Genomic DNA, 18,355 nt, shown 5'->3' with positions numbered 1-18,355 from the left:
TGACTTCATAATATATGTACATGTAATTGTACCGGTTCATTAGGCCTGCGCACGTGCACTGAGCACGGCGAGCATTATCAAGAAGCCCGTCGCCGATCGTGTCCGTCTGCTCCAGTTTCATTTTCACTTCAACAAATAATGAAAAAGTTGTTTAACCTAAACAATGGCTGCCACGGGAACTTTGTGTCCAAGTCCGGATCTAGCTAACTTATTAGGACACTAGCACATTATAGCACACATTTTCGACTGCCAAAAATGATAAATATGTGAAGCCATTTTTTGTTACTGAGGTGGTGGCTGAATTGCTATGAAAATGCTGTTGTAGAGGCTGGTGTACATATTTGAACTCGTGTGAATAAACTAAGGTTGATACATTTGAGTTACCTTGATCTTTGACCGACTCGCGCGGGCAGAAAAAGACCTACCGAGGAGAACATCCGTCATTAAGCTGGGATCCCAAGTTAACGTGGTGAATTGAAATTGTTGAAATTGCTGATTTGTTGAATTCGTCTGTCTTACCCATTCATAGTCTCTTTTGGGTAAGATTTGCAATTTGGTCGCTTACTTCGGTTAGTTTTTTAGTACGATGTTGATGTACTAATTTCCAAAGCGAAAAAAAATTCACAACAATTCATGTTAGTTTTAGAGTTTACTATGCAGCAGTGTGGTTGAAGGGGGGCCGTGGGGGGGCGCACACCCCCCTTGAAAACTCGTCGCCCCCCCCCACATGCATTTTGGAAACGGTACACATACATATCCTCATGTGATCACGATTATGTACATGTATATGTCCAACATCCAGTCAGCCACCCCCACACACACACCCTTAAATATATATACTTGTGGGTTATTTCCTTTGTTCTCGTGTACAAAACTCCCACACAACACGGAAAAAAAATTCAAATCACTACCATTTCAACCAAATTCAGTTTCCCGTCCTGGGTTGAAAATTCGACCGTATGTCCCTTATATAAAACACTTCAATTTGCAACAAATCAATGGCACTTGAAAATTCCTCCTTTTCGAGTAAATTTGAAATATCTATTTCGTAAAATTCTTGTGGGGTACCACCGTACCCACAAGGATCAAAACTGGCCTTGTGGGTGTACCTTCCATTGTCCCAGTACCCCACAAGGCACCATGTACAAGCGCACACTTTAGCGTGCAGCCCTAGGCTCGCCCCCCGTGCTCAGAATTCTGGCTAAGCAGCTGGTATTATTGCTAACGTAAACCTACATTACAGGGCCCCGTGACACGAATGTTTCAAATTTTATGTCATTTCTTGCTTCTTTTTGAAACATATTGCCATTCCCTTTTAGTACATTGAGCGCCCTCAAAACGTTAAAGTTGTCCATGCTTATACTGACAAATTATGGCGCTTTTGATGTTGTAGGGGTGGGGTCTGTTCAAATTATGAACCCGACATTTTTTCAATGGAAATATTTGTGAACAACTCCGCTCACTAGCCAACTGTCACGTCCTGAAACAACAAAGAATTATCGACAAACAAAAACTCAATCAATCGCAGCATCTGGAAGAAGAAATGAATACAGGCCTACGTTAAAGTGAAAAGGAGTCCTTAGCTGAGTGGGACCGCTTTAAGGTGCATCGCAGAAAGGGATAGAAAAGTTAAGAAAGTAATATCAACACAATGTTCAAGTGTTACCAAAGTGAGTTGACCTGCCAATGCACTGAACAAAAAGTTTTGTTCAGTGTTCACTGATGAGAACCCACAAATTTTTCCTGACATGATGAGTTCTGGTTGCATTCGTGATATGTCAGAGATAATGACACAAGGAGTGGAGAAGCTGCTGGAAGGTTTAAATCCCAAAGCTCTGGGCCCAGATGCCATCCCAGCAAAGGTTCTACATGAATATGCTTCTTCTTTGGCACCAGTGCGTATAAAATTTCCCCGAAGTCCCTTGACTCAAGAGTTTACCAACCACTTGGCTTGATGCAAACAAAACATAACTGTTTAGGAAAGGGAAAAGAAGCAATCCAGCAAAATATAGACCAACTTACATCAATTTCTTGCAAACTACAAGAACACACTCCATCACCACATCGTTAGCCACTTTGACAAACATCAAATCTTGCCAAATGTTTAACATGGCTTCAGAAAAAGTCACAGTCTTGTGAAATGAAGTTATCTTTCTCCTTGTCAATGACCTTGCGAAATGTTTAAGTTGGATGACAGAGGTCAGTTGGATTTCATATTGAATTATTTTAGCAAGGCCTCATCGTGCCACATCAGCGTCTTCTCCGGAAGCTTTACTACATGAAAGTTAGAGGAATAATGTGAAGTTGATAGATTCTTTTCATACAAATTTAATTAAGCATCATCAGCAAGTTTCCTCGAGGGCGGCTCCTGAGTGGTCTAAAGTTACTTCAGGAGTTACACAGGGGACGGTCCTATAGGACCATTATTGTTTCTTGCAAAGGCCTACTTCCTCCATAAAGACTTGCCGTCAAAGGTCCATTCTAAATTTTCTGATGGAAAGCTTTCTGCGGACGACTTGTATTTTGAATCACAAAAGTGGGAATCATAATTCTCCAAGCTTATCTCAATGCTCTGGGAGACAGACTGGTAATGTGCCCAGAGCTCTTAAGAGAGGGCTTATTTTTCTAGCAAGTTTCTGGTTCACCAACGACTATGAAAAGCATGACTTACGGTTGCGTCACTACCAGCAAAACGAACGCTCCTAACCAATATGGCTCTTTTCAACCGATGAGGGGGTACTTCTGCTCAAGGCAGATTTTCTTGAAGTGTTTTGCCATTAGAGTCACACACAAGAGAAACTTCATCATCACAAATATAAAATGGGAGATTCCATTCTGGAGGAGGCGAGGCATCGTCCCTACTTTGGTTTCGAGCCTAGCAGTGACTTGAGCTGGTCAACACTGATGTTGGGTCTGTTGCAGAGGAATATCTTCTACTGCAACCTTGGACCAATCTAATAAGTTTGCATCATCACTTTCACCTTAATTAAGAGATCGTTAAAAGACGTTTGGCAAGCCTATAATTTTAATTATTTTATTTGGTTTTTAATTATGTTTTTAAAATTTCATTTGAGTTTCCTAATGAATCTAATGCATTTCATTTGTTGTTTTTTAAAATTATTTATATTTATTTTTGTTTCACAGATTACCCCATTTTAACTTTTTTGGTTCATTTTTATTTCCGTAATGTAATCTATTCTTGACATAATTTAATCTAATTTTTTTAATTAAATCTAATTTAAGTTAAATTAGATTAAATTTTTATACTATTTTCATCGTTTCATTTTTACAATGACTTTCATTTCCACCTTTTATTTTAATTTTCCTTAGCTAGTTTAACTACATCATTTTTATTTCCTGTTATCTGTTTTACCAATATAATTATACGATGTTTGCAGGGCCCCATGGAAGACCACTTTCGGGTGAATGGGGCCCTGGGTAACGAACAGAAACAATATTGATAATAATAACAACAATACTGCAATAGTGTGTTGTAGCACATTTATTGCAAGTCGCTGATCAGACCGAAACTCGAGTTTTGCTTATCCATCTGGGATCCGATCATAAATCTGATTAAGCCCAGCAGGATAGAGTTCAAAATACAGCTGCAAGATTCACAGTAGGCAATCGAACTGAACAGGGAATTTAAATATCACAAAAATTCTCACTGACCTACAATGGGATGTATACTGACTAGACTGCTGAAGGGCTACATCTTGGGTTATGACAATCTACAAGGAATTTCCTATGACCATCAATCCAAACCCGACTAAATTTAAATCATAGAACCAGACAAAAATGAGGTCTCCAAATATGCGCATATATTTGCTGCCAAAATTCTTCTGCATCCCAAAACAATACCCAAATGGAATCTGCTCAACGAGGACACAAGAAATGTCCCTAAACCCTCACCTTTAAAGCTAAGCTGGACGCAAGCAATGTAAATGAAGTATTGGCTAAAGTACCTATTCTGAATTTGTTTCACTTGGTGTTTCGCGCCCATCGGGGCCCCAGTTTCTCACGCAATGTTGATTGTTAAATTTCAGATACAGAAATTTAAGACGGCAAAGTATCCCAAAGTATTTCAGCATTTTTTTCCTGCCCCTCCCCCTTCGTTAGGCGGTGATTGGAAAAAGTGAGCAAACTAATAATAACAATGATAATAGTAATATCGGTTATTAAGAGTAAGCTTTCCATGCAACAGACATCATAAAGCGCTGTACAATGAAAAATCCATAGGTCTTTCCTTAGGCGTCTTGCATGGTTTAAGGACTACAAATAAAAACAGCCATGAAACGAAATAACAAAGCCAAGTAAAATCAGAAAGTTGCATCAGAGTTAGAAATGTCATCTGCCGCCTAGACCACGCAGAAACTCTAGTCTTTCCTGTAGTTTTGCATGACAGTGACAACATGTGGAAATGAAAGAAAATTAAACTTGGTTTCATTCAATTTCAAATAATCCACTACACTGTACACAGTACCAGGAAGCCTTAACAGTAAAATTGTGTTGCACATCCAAAAATAGAGATGACGTAATGCTGTTAGACGATGCCACGTGGTCATTTTATCCAATCGAATCTTCGAAGTGAATAACATCGCCCAATGGCTGATGGGAAATGATGCAGTTGTACATGTTCGCGTTGGTGAGTGTTTCCCTCTGCTGCGGTAAATATTGTTCATTTTTGTAGTACATTTGATGGAGTTATTTATTATCGTCTTTGCTACTTATCGTTACTAGAAATATTGTTTTTAGAACTATGTAATTCCGTAGTTGAAGATTTCAGGTTAGTCGAGAGCTTGAAATAGGCCTTGCCTTGTCATTTGCAATTTTACATTGCTCGAAAGACGTCAGCTGAGCATGGTTGATGGTTAGGAATAGGCCCTTTAGTCCGAGTAAATTGGACTACAATTTTTTACAAATCGCCTCTTTTAACAATTGGTTTTGGACGTTGTCGGGCGATGGAGTCCAAGTACCTTCCATATGTTTTCCATCCCGTCAGCTCATTTCATTCAAAATAGCTTGTACCCTGAATCAAAATCCTCCAAATTCACCTCCAAACTGTCCAAACGATCCATGTTAAACATGTTCAGGATGTTAAACAGGCCTAAAACATGTTAAACTGTCTAATGTTCCTGGCGTAGGATAAAGTGAGGAATCAGAGATTCTAATAATGATCAGGCACTGTCAGATGATGGTAAGGTGTAGGCTTCTCACATTTGGGAAGTAAAGAGAAATTTCACCTTCAAGTGCTCTTGTTGTCGAGCTCGAAGTTGCAATCTTGAGACATGCTGTCCACTGTACGGGACAGCCAGAATTTTGGCGATTGTACAGTAGCCAGCAGAAGTAGCAGAAGCACTGCACTGGTCAAGCCAGTCTTATGCATGCTGCGTCACGGGGTCTGTAACTTGTCAAAGCATGCCATGCCCAGTGAGTTGAGTGGCAGTGTATTGCGGCACACAAATTTCCCCAAACACATGATCTAAAGACTCTGCTGAATGCCAGAAAGTCCATCATGTACAAGCCTTGAACTGTTACAGTGTTAGGCCTTAAGTTGTCTTAATGGACGACTTGGTAGATGGTCGAGTTATACCATCGGTCAAGGTGTCTCATTAATTGAATTGCTACATGTCGTGTTGGCAAATTAAGTTGTCCAACATCCACAGAAACACTGTCGTTTGCAAAATGAGTTGGATCGGCTGTAGTAAAACTTACAGTATTCCTCTTTTTTGATTTTGGACGGGATTGTCATACTAACGCTGCACACCTGTACATGATATAGTAAGGTGACAACGGTTCTAAAAAATTTCAAAGACTCAACAAAAATACCTACCACCTACTGGTTCCCGTAAATGCCAACGTCAAACGGTTGGGGTGTCAATGATATTTCTGACTTCAAAATCTGTCAAAATCCGACCATTTTCACTTGACACACGGACAGCACTTAAACTATGGGCGAACATGGTTCGCAAAACCACACAGAACTAACAGAACCGCAGAAGAGGCCCATATGTAGTCGGGGCACAAGCTAATTGACCAGGAAACAGTTGTTGGTAGCACTCCCAAACATCACGATCAACAAGTCTTGTGCCCAGACCATGTATAGGCCAGTCATGCATGCGTCTTGGAGGACTATGTTCATCCATAGACTTATTGCGCGAGAAACTACAGTTTGTATTTAGTCTATAAAGTAAAACTGTACACTTTACTGACTTTTCTAAATACTGGAAAAGCTTTTAAATAGCACGTAGCTACAAAATGAAAAATGCTGAGGAAACATTTCAAAAAATCTAACATTTTAAATTTTTTGGAACGGGGGGGGGATATTGTGTTTTCATTGCATGACTGTCCTTGCTGCGTGACTTGTAAGCTGATACCCGCTGTATGCACAACATGTGCTGCGCTGTGTAGCTGTGACAAATTGCAAGATTTTACAAGTCACATAAGTTTTACACTTCGTGTGCATCACACGGTGCACATGTGGTGGCAACCCTGGACCAATGGCAGAACAACCCCCACATGGCAGTTTGACCATTTTAGCAGGTGAGGGTGGAATCTTGTTTCAACTGTCACAGCTACACAGCCATCACAGCACAGGTTGGGCATCCTGCAGCATGAGCCCAATCACACAGCTGGGACAGTCGTGTGATTAAAATATGTTGCTAGTGGCTAGGAATGTTGCACCTACATGTACTCTTTTCTGTTGGTCCTGCTTGAGTCTCATAGCCATATGCTGTTTTATTTGAAAGTGGTCGCTATGAACCCCAGTATTCATCATACGATGCCACTACTTACTCAACATGCCCAGGTAGTTTGTACACCAAAATTGCTGTTTCTTGCTTTACATCACTCAAAATATTAAGTCCCAGATGCATTAAAACATGTACGCAAATAGTTTCTGTTCCAATGCTCCTAAAATTGCTGTTTCTTGCTTTACATCACTCAAAATATTAAGTCCCAGATGCATTAAAACATGTACATGCAAATAGTTTCTGTTACAATGCTCCTAAGTTTTGACAACAGGATTTTGGTAATCTGCATCGATACATCAGTGTGAATCAAGTGCCTACACCTGTACACTGACTGGCAATTTCTGCATGAGCCCAGCGATAGAGAACACTGCTATTATTCTCTCATGGTGGCCTGTGTAGTTCACTTGAAATCCAAATTTGAGTCATTCACTTGACTAATGAATTGTTGAGTCATTCCATCTGAATGTTCAAGTCTTTCACTTGATTTCTAACTTTCTGAGTCTTTCAATCAACTTCTGCATTTTCAAGTCATTCACTGAACTTCTGATTTTGTGATTTTCTAAATTTTTCAGTTATTCACTCGACATCTAAATTTTCAAGGCCTGAATTGAACTCTAAATTATCAAGGCCTTCATTCAAGGTCTGCATTTTTGAGATTTGATACTCAAAACTCAAAAACATGACGTTTGAAACAAAAATAAATAATGATATAAAATGAATCCCAGTATTCCTACATGCATGTTTCCTTCAGCAGTTTGGCTAAGAACAAGCAAATTGGGTACAGGACTTGACTTCCGTGTGGATGAAAAAATACATTGTACATGCACACTGTACTTGCACCCATGTACACCACAGGCAGGCCACTTACTCGGGCTTGTGTACAAGTCTGAACATGGCATCAGGAGAGATCAACAATTTTTGTCCATGGTCAGATTGTTAGGGTAGAATAACCTACGTGTAGTTCAGTTCAGTTCACTTTATTTTCCACATAATATTACTCTTCGGAAACAGTTTCACAAAGTGTACATGTATATATGTGGATGGGGGCCCCAAGAAGCAGTGCTTGTTGAGTGGGGGTCCCCAGTTGCAAATAAACAAAGACAACAACACACTAACACTTTACAAATAACACGACCAATATTAAATACAGCGCATGTACATGACCATGTAGCCTTTGCCTGCTGCAACCCCATGAGAAAGAAATTGATGATTACTTAAATAGTTAATTAGTAATTTACTTTTATAAATTTGTGTTTGGATGCTGAGAGACTAGATGCACATTGCAAGGAAAAATCCTTGGAACTCCATAACTTGAGACCTACATGTTTCACAGTAGATGATTGAGTTGATACATGATACCTGAGTTGATACCTACAGTAAACAAGCTTTATGCTGATTATTGACAATAACAAAGATTACTTGTAGGTCAACCTTTATTTTCGAGAAGAAATCCGTTATTTTCATTTCATTCTGGATGATATTGTGAGCAAGCAGCGCAAGCCCCGAAACAATGATATGTCAACCTCATCCCCATGGACTACCTTGTACATGTACGAGAGTGGGTGCAATATTGCGGCTAACAATCGTATGGAATGAGGTTGATTACATGTATGATTGATCACTGGTGAACAAGTATGGCTCCCTGTATTCATTTGGTACAAGTTGATAGACGCGGTGCTGTACATGTACATGCAGTTCATTATTTATAAGTATGGGAACCCACCTGTCGGCATTGATGATACGTTTGACCGTCCGAATCGTAATCCCAGCATACATGATGTACTTTACTGCAGGGTATTTTTTATTTTGGAATGGTTGATGGGGGAAAAGCATGGGGAAAAGACTGAATTCAATTTCAATTTCATTTATTTAATATCATTTGTATCCAATATAGTTAATGAAATACATTGAAATTCGTTGTGGTTTTGCGAGCGTTAAAAACATGATAATCAAAATATGTGTACAGAACAATAATAAACGACACTACAAAAATTCACACCAGAATTACAACAAATAATTTCAGACAGCATATCAAGTAAAATAACGATTGATTTAATAAAATGGGATTAAGATGACAATAAAATCTGATGAATCACTGATTAGGACTTTGATTGCACCTGTACATGTACGTTCAATAAGCGAACTGCACTTGGATAAAAACTGTTCAAGGTTCGAGTCGAATCTGCGCGAATTGATCTGTAACGTTTATCTGATCTCATCTGCTGAAATAAGTCGTTCACTGGATGGAATCCATCTGAAATGATTGACATGCACTTCTTTAAGACCCTTGCCTCATAAAGTTCTTCCATTGCATGTAGTTTATAGCCAATTATAGTGCTAGCAGTTTTAGCTCAGATTTTATGTTCAAATTTTTAGCTCAGATTTTATATTCAAATTTTTTCGGGATCTGCGTCGAATTAAGTAGTGTACAGCTTGATTTGCACCGCCAGGCCATGCTTGAAAAAATGGGCTGTGATCTCACAAAACTGGCCATGCAAAACATGGCTGCACGGCTCACTAGCTAAAATGCTGCAATATGCTCTTTTCTGTTGTCAGGAGATGTGCATGTACACATACTCCCAAAAGAGATATCCTTGCATGGTGCGACCGAAAACCTTTTTACTTAACTTGCCACCTTCACCATGAGAAGCTGCCAAGCTCATTTGCAGATGTGATTACTTAGCCTGTGGCATGAGTGTGTACCTCTGAAGTGCTGAGGGTTAATGCACTTGCAATGGCAGGAAATGATGTAATGCTTTGTAGGCTTGTATGCACATGCACATGTACCCTGGTAGTTTGCGCATACTTCACAGATGAGTAGTGTTGCATAGAAGACACATGTGAGACTCCTTCCTGTGTGACTTCTTACCGTGAGGATGTGACAAGGTTCTCATGGGCAAGTTCTGCCTGTCATTTTTTTAATCATCTAATTTTTGTCTTCCTGTCACAGATCCTTGCTAGAAATCAGACCAATGACCTCATCTGAAGCTGTAGCTTTCGGCCATCTGTATGTGGCTGAGGAACTGAAGATTGAATGAGTAATGGACAAGATTTTCACATCAATATGGAGTTGCCTGTTGTATCGCAGTGAGGAGATAGTGCTTACTTTGTCAAGAAGCTACCAGTGGCAGAGATAGTTGATGCGATTAAAAAAAGTGCTTGAGCCGTTACAGAGGAGAGGGTAGGAACTATGGGGGCATTCCTTGATAAGCCAAAGATGGAGAAAGAGAATGAAGTTGGCTGCGGCAATGGCTTGCGCTTTGCCCTTTGCAGCATGCAGGGCTGGCGAGTGGAGATGGAGGACGCCCATACCGCTGTCATTGGCCTTCCGTTTGGTCTCAAAGACTGGTCATTCTTTGCTGTGTACGATGGCCACGCAGGCTCCAAAGTTGCTAAATACTGTGCCAAAAATTTATTGGATGAGATCACTTCAAATAAAGAGTTCAAAGGCTGTGACAAGCCAGGTCCTACTTTCCAACCGACAGAAGACAATGTGAAAATGGGACTGAGGACTGGTTTCCTTAACATTGATAAAAAGATGAGAGACATATTAACAAGAGAGAATGACAAGAGTGGATCTACAGCTGTTGGGACTATTATCTCACCAAAGCATATTTTTTTTGCTAATTGTGGTGATTCTCGTGCATTGTTAAGTCGTAAGGGAACAGTGTGTTTCTCTACAGAGGACCACAAGCCAAGTAAGCAAAATGAGAAGAATCGAATTGAGAAAGCCGGCGGAACAGTTATGATCCAGCGAGTAAATGGATCACTAGCAGTATCAAGGGCCTTAGGAGATTATGAATACAAAAGCAATTTTGGAATGGGTTCTACTGAGCAACTTGTCTCTCCAGAGCCTGATATCAAAGTAATACCGCGGCAGCCTGATGATGAGTTTATTGTTCTTGCTTGTGATGGAATCTGGGACGTCATGAGTAATGAAGAGGTTTGTCGCTTTATACGATCACGGCTAGAACTGACTGACAACTTGAAAGAAGTCTGCAACATGGTGGTTGATACGTGCCTATGCAAGGTAGGTTATTGTGCTTACTGTCACTGCAAGTATAATGATAAAACATTGGCAAGCTGAATCAAAGTGTTAATTACACGTAGGTGTCTCAAAAAGTATGAACCGCAAAAGTATTTTATTCTAAATGGGAAGTTTATTTAGATTATTTTACATATTTCTTTTCAGAGCATCCATGCAGGTTTCATTGAAGGACTTGTAGTGTTTATCCTTGAAGGATCTTTACTGCAGCATGCTACCACTTGTAGTTTTGTCAGTTGAAGATGACACTAGCGACCAGATAATTTTTCAGGTTATAGGGCATGTGGGATATACATGTACATGTACATGGTCGTCAAGTTTTTATTATGCTATAGTACATGTACATGTGCGTGTACCATACATACATGTACAAGTACGTCATTCTAAGCCAAGTACATGTACCTCCAAATTTAAGTGTGAATTTTTGCTTATTTGAATTAGTCATGTAACATATTTTCTAAGGCTGTTTCAGGTGAAATCACTAATTTGAAGATGTAGCCACAGTGCAATGTATTTATTTTTAGTTCATCATTCAGAAAATGAAATCCAGCTGCCAAAGAAGGCAGACGTGTAAATTATATTTTCCTCATGGTCTCTTCTGAGGAGGAGGTATGGTGGCCCCAATGAGTACTGGCCCTCTGCAGATTTGCATCTTGGTTCGTTTTAATCAGCTGCAGAATCAGTTTTTTTTCCAAAAAGAAATGTCAAATTCATTGACCTGACAATTTTGTGACAATTGAGATGAACACATATACACACAAGTAGCTACCAGCATTGGTCTTCCATGCATTTGGCCACACACATTCAATTACGTTACTTTCCTACAGTGTAGTGCTTACATGTACATGTAAGTACATTCCTTGTTTTTGTGCAGTTACATGCAAGAACACTCAGTGAAATACCCGTTTTTCTTCAACTGGGAACATGATTTTCAGCTGGATTTTTGTAAAATATTTCCTTGACTAATCCTTTTCCTTTTACTACGGATAACCCTAACCCCCAAATGCCTCCAAACTTCCCTTACATGTAAGAGAAGGGCAAACGTCCTGTGGGTATGGGTAAGTCCACAGAACGTCTTCCCTTCCTGTATCGTATGAATATCTTTTGTTCACAAGTCCACGGCAGGTATGTAACTTTAGTGCATTTGTCCAGTTCAAGGCGATGGTGTGAAGGTGGGCAACTTTTCCCCATCCTTCAAGTAAAAACAAGTCATTGAGTAAAGTCTCTTCAGTGCAGCCATAATGATTAACCTCTGAACTTGTTTCACATTGGGCTTTATGTTCCTTCCTTGTAGGGGAGCCGTGATAACATGAGTATCATCATTGTCACACTTGAAAATGCACCTAAGGTGTCACAGCAGGCCCTTTCCAAAGAGGCAGAGTTAGATCAAGCACTGGAAGCAAAAACAAAAGGTACAGTGAGTGGTTGAAAGCACATTTGCATACATGTAGGAGGTTTATTACGTGAGTACAGCCCCTGTTATTTAAGAAATGTCCTAACCTGCTTGGTTTCTCTGAAGAACTGTTTTATTACTCTTCGTAAATATATCCCGAACAAATTGTAGCACATCATTGGCCAATTCCACTGCGTGTCTGGGAAGTAGAAATGATACGTGCCTGGGTGACGTCATCCTGGTGTGTGTGTATCCAGCCCGTTGTAGTGTGGTATTTTCTGGTAGCTCCAAAAATTCCCTCAAAAACCTGCGGCGTAGACACTTAGAGTGTGGCAAGTAATCTTAATGGAACCAGTCTATTGTACAATGTACAATAGTGCTTAATTATATTCAGATATTGTGCATTTTTGTCGTAAATGGCTGTGCAAAACAAATTTTGATTTGATCCTGATCATAATCCAACTCATGCTCAGTAGAAGGCAACTCCAGAGGGAATGCTTTTTTGCCAGACGGTGGCCGGTGCAGTGCTCCAGCATGCGACAAGATTTGGTTGGAGTGGTGGCCTTACTTGTTTTTTATTTGGTTTCCTTGCTGTATAGTTTGATCATATTTGATCGAAGTTGTAATATGAATACGTTGTATTGGTATTTTGCCAGGTTACGAAATTGTTCGTAAATCTCAAATAACAAAATGCCGTATCTGTGTGAAAAACGACTGATGGAAAATCGCCCCTTTGGCCATGGGCACTGTCCTAGGAAAGAATGCTGACTTCAAACCAAGGTTCTTCTTCGAATACATCACATGCCGTAGTTTAATTCATGCAGTTGAATCTGTTTCGTGAAAAATAACCAAAACACAATTTGCTTGAAATCTGATTTGATGGATCTTTTATCCTGTATTTGAGGAAAGTCCCATTTGTGCAGTCTGTTCTTTCAGTTTTCACATATCCTATGATTGCTTTGAGTCAAGTGTGCTCCAAGCGCAACTGTCTTTGGTCGACAAATTACGGTCAGAAAATATCACACCTGAGATGGTAATTTTCTATGGAATGTTAACTCCTGAATGGGGAAATAGTTTAGAAAAAAATGTGTTCAAATCGAAGTTGCTATTGGATGAGAAAGGAGAGGAGATTCATTGCTTGTATTCATGTATTACGTTGTATATACATGTACATGGAAGTATGGTATGTTTGTAGTGAGCTCTTCGAAGTCTCAGTGTGCATTGGACATATGTATACCTGTACATGTCCGAACCCGAACCGAACTGAACCTTGGCACCTACTTGCAGCAGGAGTATGTTACTAGATTTCCTTCATTTTATGAGTTGAATATTCATGGGAGGTAGTAAAACAATACAGCATGAATTACTTCTGAAAAGCAGTAAGAATTACTGGTCCGTTGGTATACAAGTACATGCACATGTAGGTCAGCTCAACTACCTCCTGACGCACCAATCTCTTCAGCAGGGAAGGGCGGTTTCATCTGTGTCAAGTTACATAGAACAGACAAGTGATCAGAGAAAAGATGATGCAGAGTTGGAGGGCTTTCCAAAACAGTTTCTGATTGATGGGTAGTAACAAGATCTAAATGTGATCCATCTCATGCATGTTGATGTGTTTGCTGGAGACCCACAGATTCAAGAATCACTGAAAAACTATTAGTGTTGGGGTCATCTAGCATTCAAGATACCAAGTTTTAGAGGATTTTCAGAGACCTCCATAGGTTGTACCATATAGGAATAAGGATATAGGCATGGTTTTCGTGATCGTGGTAATAAATGTGATCTGGTCTGTAACCAAAATGAACAGGAATTTTACTTTGGTACCTTCACCCACCTGTTTGCCAGGCCTGCTGATTGCCTTCCCCTGAACAGGAGGATCCTGTTTGCTTTCAATTCAGTTGGAATAGGGCGATTACAAGTTGTTGGATTTCTTAACGACTGACGACGGGTTTAGGTTTTAAGTAAATTCCACTGAAGAGCAAGCAATTCCTAACAGAACTACAACTACCAAGACTGGTGCCTGTGCGCAATGTACTTGTTGGACCTGGATTGAGCAGAACATCCATAAATATAGTAATGTGCTGCAGACATGGCTGAGGATCATGGCCAGGTATAACCAGACTAGTTTGCCCATATTTAGACCATTTAATTAATGGCATCTAAGATAAATTAAATCCGGTACGGGGTAGCTTCTGCACTAAGTGAAGCCCTGAATGAACTATCCTCTGTCTCTGATACAGGTAATCTCAGTATTCCTAAAGAATCCAATCGGTTGCAACTTGTGATTAATAGAGGTGACACAGGATAACCCTAAGAATCGAAAGCTAAAGCAGGCACGCAGAATCATGGTGGTCGTGGTACTACTGGTACTTACATGAAGGAGACCCTTGCCCGTGGAGATTAATAGTCTAGACAGTAGCAAAGCGCTACAATTAAAAGACCCAATGGATACTTCAGTAGCCTGGAAATGTTATAACTTGTGTGGGATTTCTTCAAACTAAACCTGTGTGATTCCATTGATGATAGTGCTAAGCGTGTTTTTGGAGTTTACAGCTGGTCCTTTATCCATATAAGTGTGTATCATTGCAAATTCAAATTGAGCCACTCATTTGCACGTGTTACTGTTACCGTCATGTTTGAAACCGAACTTGGTGCTGAATTTTGCCCCAGCTTAACTGAATTGCAAGTACATGTAAGTGTAGATTGAGCAGTATTGTCAATGATGCCAGATAGTGTCTGCATTGGACTTAAAACCAAAACCTCCTTGCACATGTACAATGTACATGTATGTGTAAGTTGTTAAGTTCCCGTCAAGACTGCAGCCAGTTGCCAAATATGCAAGTGAAATTCTCTCAGGTGCCTTCCACATACATTATAAATATATATATATTAGTGTGGATGTAACTATGTCTTAAGTGCAAATTCTTCCTGGAATGATGCTGTGATCAAAAGATAAGTGAGGCCTGTTGTTGAATACTTTATCAGCTTGCATGGTAATTTTCATTCTTTTCGTTGTAGAGATAATGGACAGTTTTGGTGAGCGGGTTGGCATTGACTTGGTAATGCATGTTATGACAACAACAGATATAGAAGGTCTACCGCCGGGTGGAGGGATACAAGCAAAGTGAGTCAATGATTGAAAACTGATCAGGATTTACCGAAGAGGACCCCAGCACTATCCATTTTTCACTGTGATGCGGGTTTCTGTTTTCTCAGTACATAGCCCATCCTTAACATATCTTCGGATACAGTCGACTCCCGTTATTACGAGCTCGGTCATAACGAGTCCTGAACAATTTGTGTTCATTGCTATGGAGAAATATTTGGTTATTACGTGCACGGATATTGCGAGACTCCGCCTACGACGACGATTTGTGCCGACCCCATGCGAGCAAATGTATTGTTGTCAACCCATTTACAGCGACTTTTTCCAAACGAACTTCAATGTAATGTTGTTTCATCTCGCCAATCTTTAATCAATGACATTGCGCCCTCTCCTGTCCCATTTCATTAAATGCAAATCTAATGTGAAACGCATCCCCCCTTAAAACAGGTGCAGGAAAATGTGCCCTACAAAAAGCATCAACATAATCCAAAGCTATTATTTGCATGAATTAAAGAAAAATTCCACTAGGAAAATAATCTCATCTAGGCCTACATCTCAACAAAAATCCTGGACATACAGTTAATAGTGGCGCCCTCTTTTGACTGGTTTTAGCCAATTCATGACGAAAGCAAAACGTACACTCAGGACGTGTGACGTACATGTACTTACCGGCACGGACTTGAATGCTTCTTCTCACTCGGCTATTCCCGGCGGCTTCTGATCCAGGTTGTCAAATATTTGACTTTTACATGTACTTTATTTACCGCGTATATAATATTTCTCATCAACATTAGATAAAAATTCAGCATCAATAAGAGACACATATCATTGTCTTTTCATGTGTTCGGCGTGCGGTATCGGTGTACCTGTACATGATTACAACAGACATGTACATGGCTATAAACTTGTGCAAAATGAGTGTGAAAAATTACGCTCCGGTTTTAATGACGCTCCAGCAATAACGACAGAATTGTGAAAGTCTGCCGGCCCTCATAATAATGGGAGTCGACTGTATTTACATTGTAGGTCAAACAAAGTAATACATGTAGTTGTGCTTCCAGTTACCCACCCAACCTAGCAAATCACGCCGACCCTAAACCTTTTTATTGAAAAAAAAAAAAAACTGAAAAATATTGTTGCCGACCCTCATGCTTATTTTTATAAACAAAGCTTTGTAATTGTGTCAGTTTTTTTACTTTTTTTTCCTTGAATATTGGCATTTTTCTCATGGGTGGATTGGTCTTGCGGTAATCGTCTGCATGATCATGATCAAGCGCCATGCAAATACATGCCACACGCATGGATTTTACGCAGGACCCGTTTAACATGACGTCCTCTATTGTCCGTTGCTGCTGTTCGTTTGAGCATTTCGTCTGCTTGCCGTACGTAAACTATCATTGATATTAAATGCAAACGCAGTCTGGGGCCCGGACTATGTATTGCTCACTGGCACGTCACGTGTGTTTTGCTTTAAGCTTGCATGCTGTGCTTGCTCGTGTCATGGCAGTGGACAGCATGCTGCGGGCCAGCATTCGCCTTAGAATGCATTTCAGCAAGTAAAATAGTGAGGTTTATTTAGTACAGTGATACCTTGCATATCTGAGTTTCGAACTTCTGCATCCAAAAATCACTCATTCATTAAAAAAAAAAATTTCCCACTCGAAATTTTGACCCAAAAACTTAAGATGAAAAAAAGATACATATACTACCCACCTATCCAACCTATTCTTTGTTCAATATAATAGGAAGCACAACTATTGCTTTGTAAGGCCTTATCATGTGTAAAATATATGTAAGTGTCAAATTGCTTAAGAGAAAAGCTGGACTCTAGGGCTTGTACCTCATAAATTTACTAGATTGGAACAATTGTTGTGAGGCAGACAAAAAACAAAAGTGATTATGAACAAATTGTTTAAACATGTGCGATACGTACGTACGTACGCTATCTACATACAGTAAAATCTCGAGTCAAAGCTCGTTAAGTTGACACGCCGTTTAGCTCGACGTCTTTCTCTATTCCCGACAAAAGAATAGACTTTTATGTACAATAAACTATCCGTAACTTGAAACGTCAATACCACTAAAGCCACTTATCTTGGAGTTGGCGGGCCAATTAAAAAAAACACTGAAGAACGATGAATAAAAAGTGATGAAAGAACACTTGCCTTCATTATGAGTCATTACTGTCACGTGCACGGCTTTTTCTTTGATGAGCCGAGCATGTTCACACGGGCTGACATTGTCACGTCGACAAGCACTGGGTGGGCAACCGTAAAATAAATCAGGCACGAATGATGCGCCCTCAAGTGCTTTGTACATGTATCACGTGACCCAGCACGAAAACCTTGATCGATGGCCCGTGTGCTGCGTTATGTGGTAACAGCCCGATCAAGCAAAGCAAATGAATGAATTCTCAAGACGTAGACACAGGTACCGGTACATAACTTCATTGGTTTATTGTTTATTAACCCTAACAGCCCTGAATCCTCCAATTTTAATATGATTTTGCACACACCCTAGGGAGTAGGGTTAATGTACTACATAAAAACATGTTTAACGATGATGTTTGAGGAAAACTTGCACAGTAAGGTTAGCCTAAAATCCACTTCGTGTTCGACTCAGCTTGCAGACTAACTGCTGTAAGCCCGTAAGGTTCCATGTGCACTGAAGCGTGTAACTTTCGATAACTCAAACTTTTTGTCCATTTCCCTGAGCTTCAACTTATCGAGATTTTACTGTATAGCTACTAGCACACACACGTATGTACACATGCTTTTACATGCATGTATGCCTACGTGTACATACATTTTATACCTTAGTGCACATAATTTTTCATGTGCAAAAAAATTCAGAATTATTCGTAGGTAAAAATGTAAAAAAGAAAAAAAAATTAGACTGCTGGGCTTGTACTTGCATTGATGTTGCAAGACCAATTTGAACATCACTGTTTTCAATCGACCAGTCCAATGGGTATTTCAAATGCTTGAGGAGAAAAGAGTTGGTCATTGATCCTGGCACAAGCTTATTCCGAAAGTGTATAGAGCAAAAACAAGGTAATA

General features: G+C 39.9%; 1 protein-coding gene across 3 annotated transcripts in view; it reads left to right on the top strand.

The window, feature by feature from the left end:
• Positions 1-4,583: 4,583 nt before the first annotated feature.
• LOC110982527 (protein phosphatase 1B-like) overlaps positions 4,584-18,355 on the top strand; it is a 22,414-nt gene continuing 8,642 nt past the window's right edge. Inside the window, exons 1-4 of one of the 3 annotated variants that reach the window (XM_022240994.2) lie at positions 4,584-4,667; positions 9,703-10,782; positions 12,092-12,209; positions 15,209-15,314. In XM_022240994.2, the coding sequence (XP_022096686.1) occupies positions 9,943-10,782; positions 12,092-12,209; positions 15,209-15,314 (1,064 nt within the window). In that variant the 5' untranslated portion in view covers positions 4,584-4,667; positions 9,703-9,942. The remainder of the gene's footprint in view (positions 4,668-9,702; positions 10,783-12,091; positions 12,210-15,208; positions 15,315-18,355) is intronic. The other 2 variants (XM_022240995.2, XM_022240996.2) reach the window with 2 other exon arrangements.

This window comes from Acanthaster planci, linkage group LG01, assembly GCF_054643075.1.
Source record: "Acanthaster planci isolate LZ-2023a linkage group LG01, COTS_SCS, whole genome shotgun sequence".
Lineage (NCBI taxonomy): Eukaryota > Metazoa > Echinodermata > Asteroidea > Valvatida > Acanthasteridae > Acanthaster > Acanthaster planci.
Note: the sequence above shows the minus strand (reverse complement) of the source record. Positions and strands in the feature narration are given on the sequence as shown.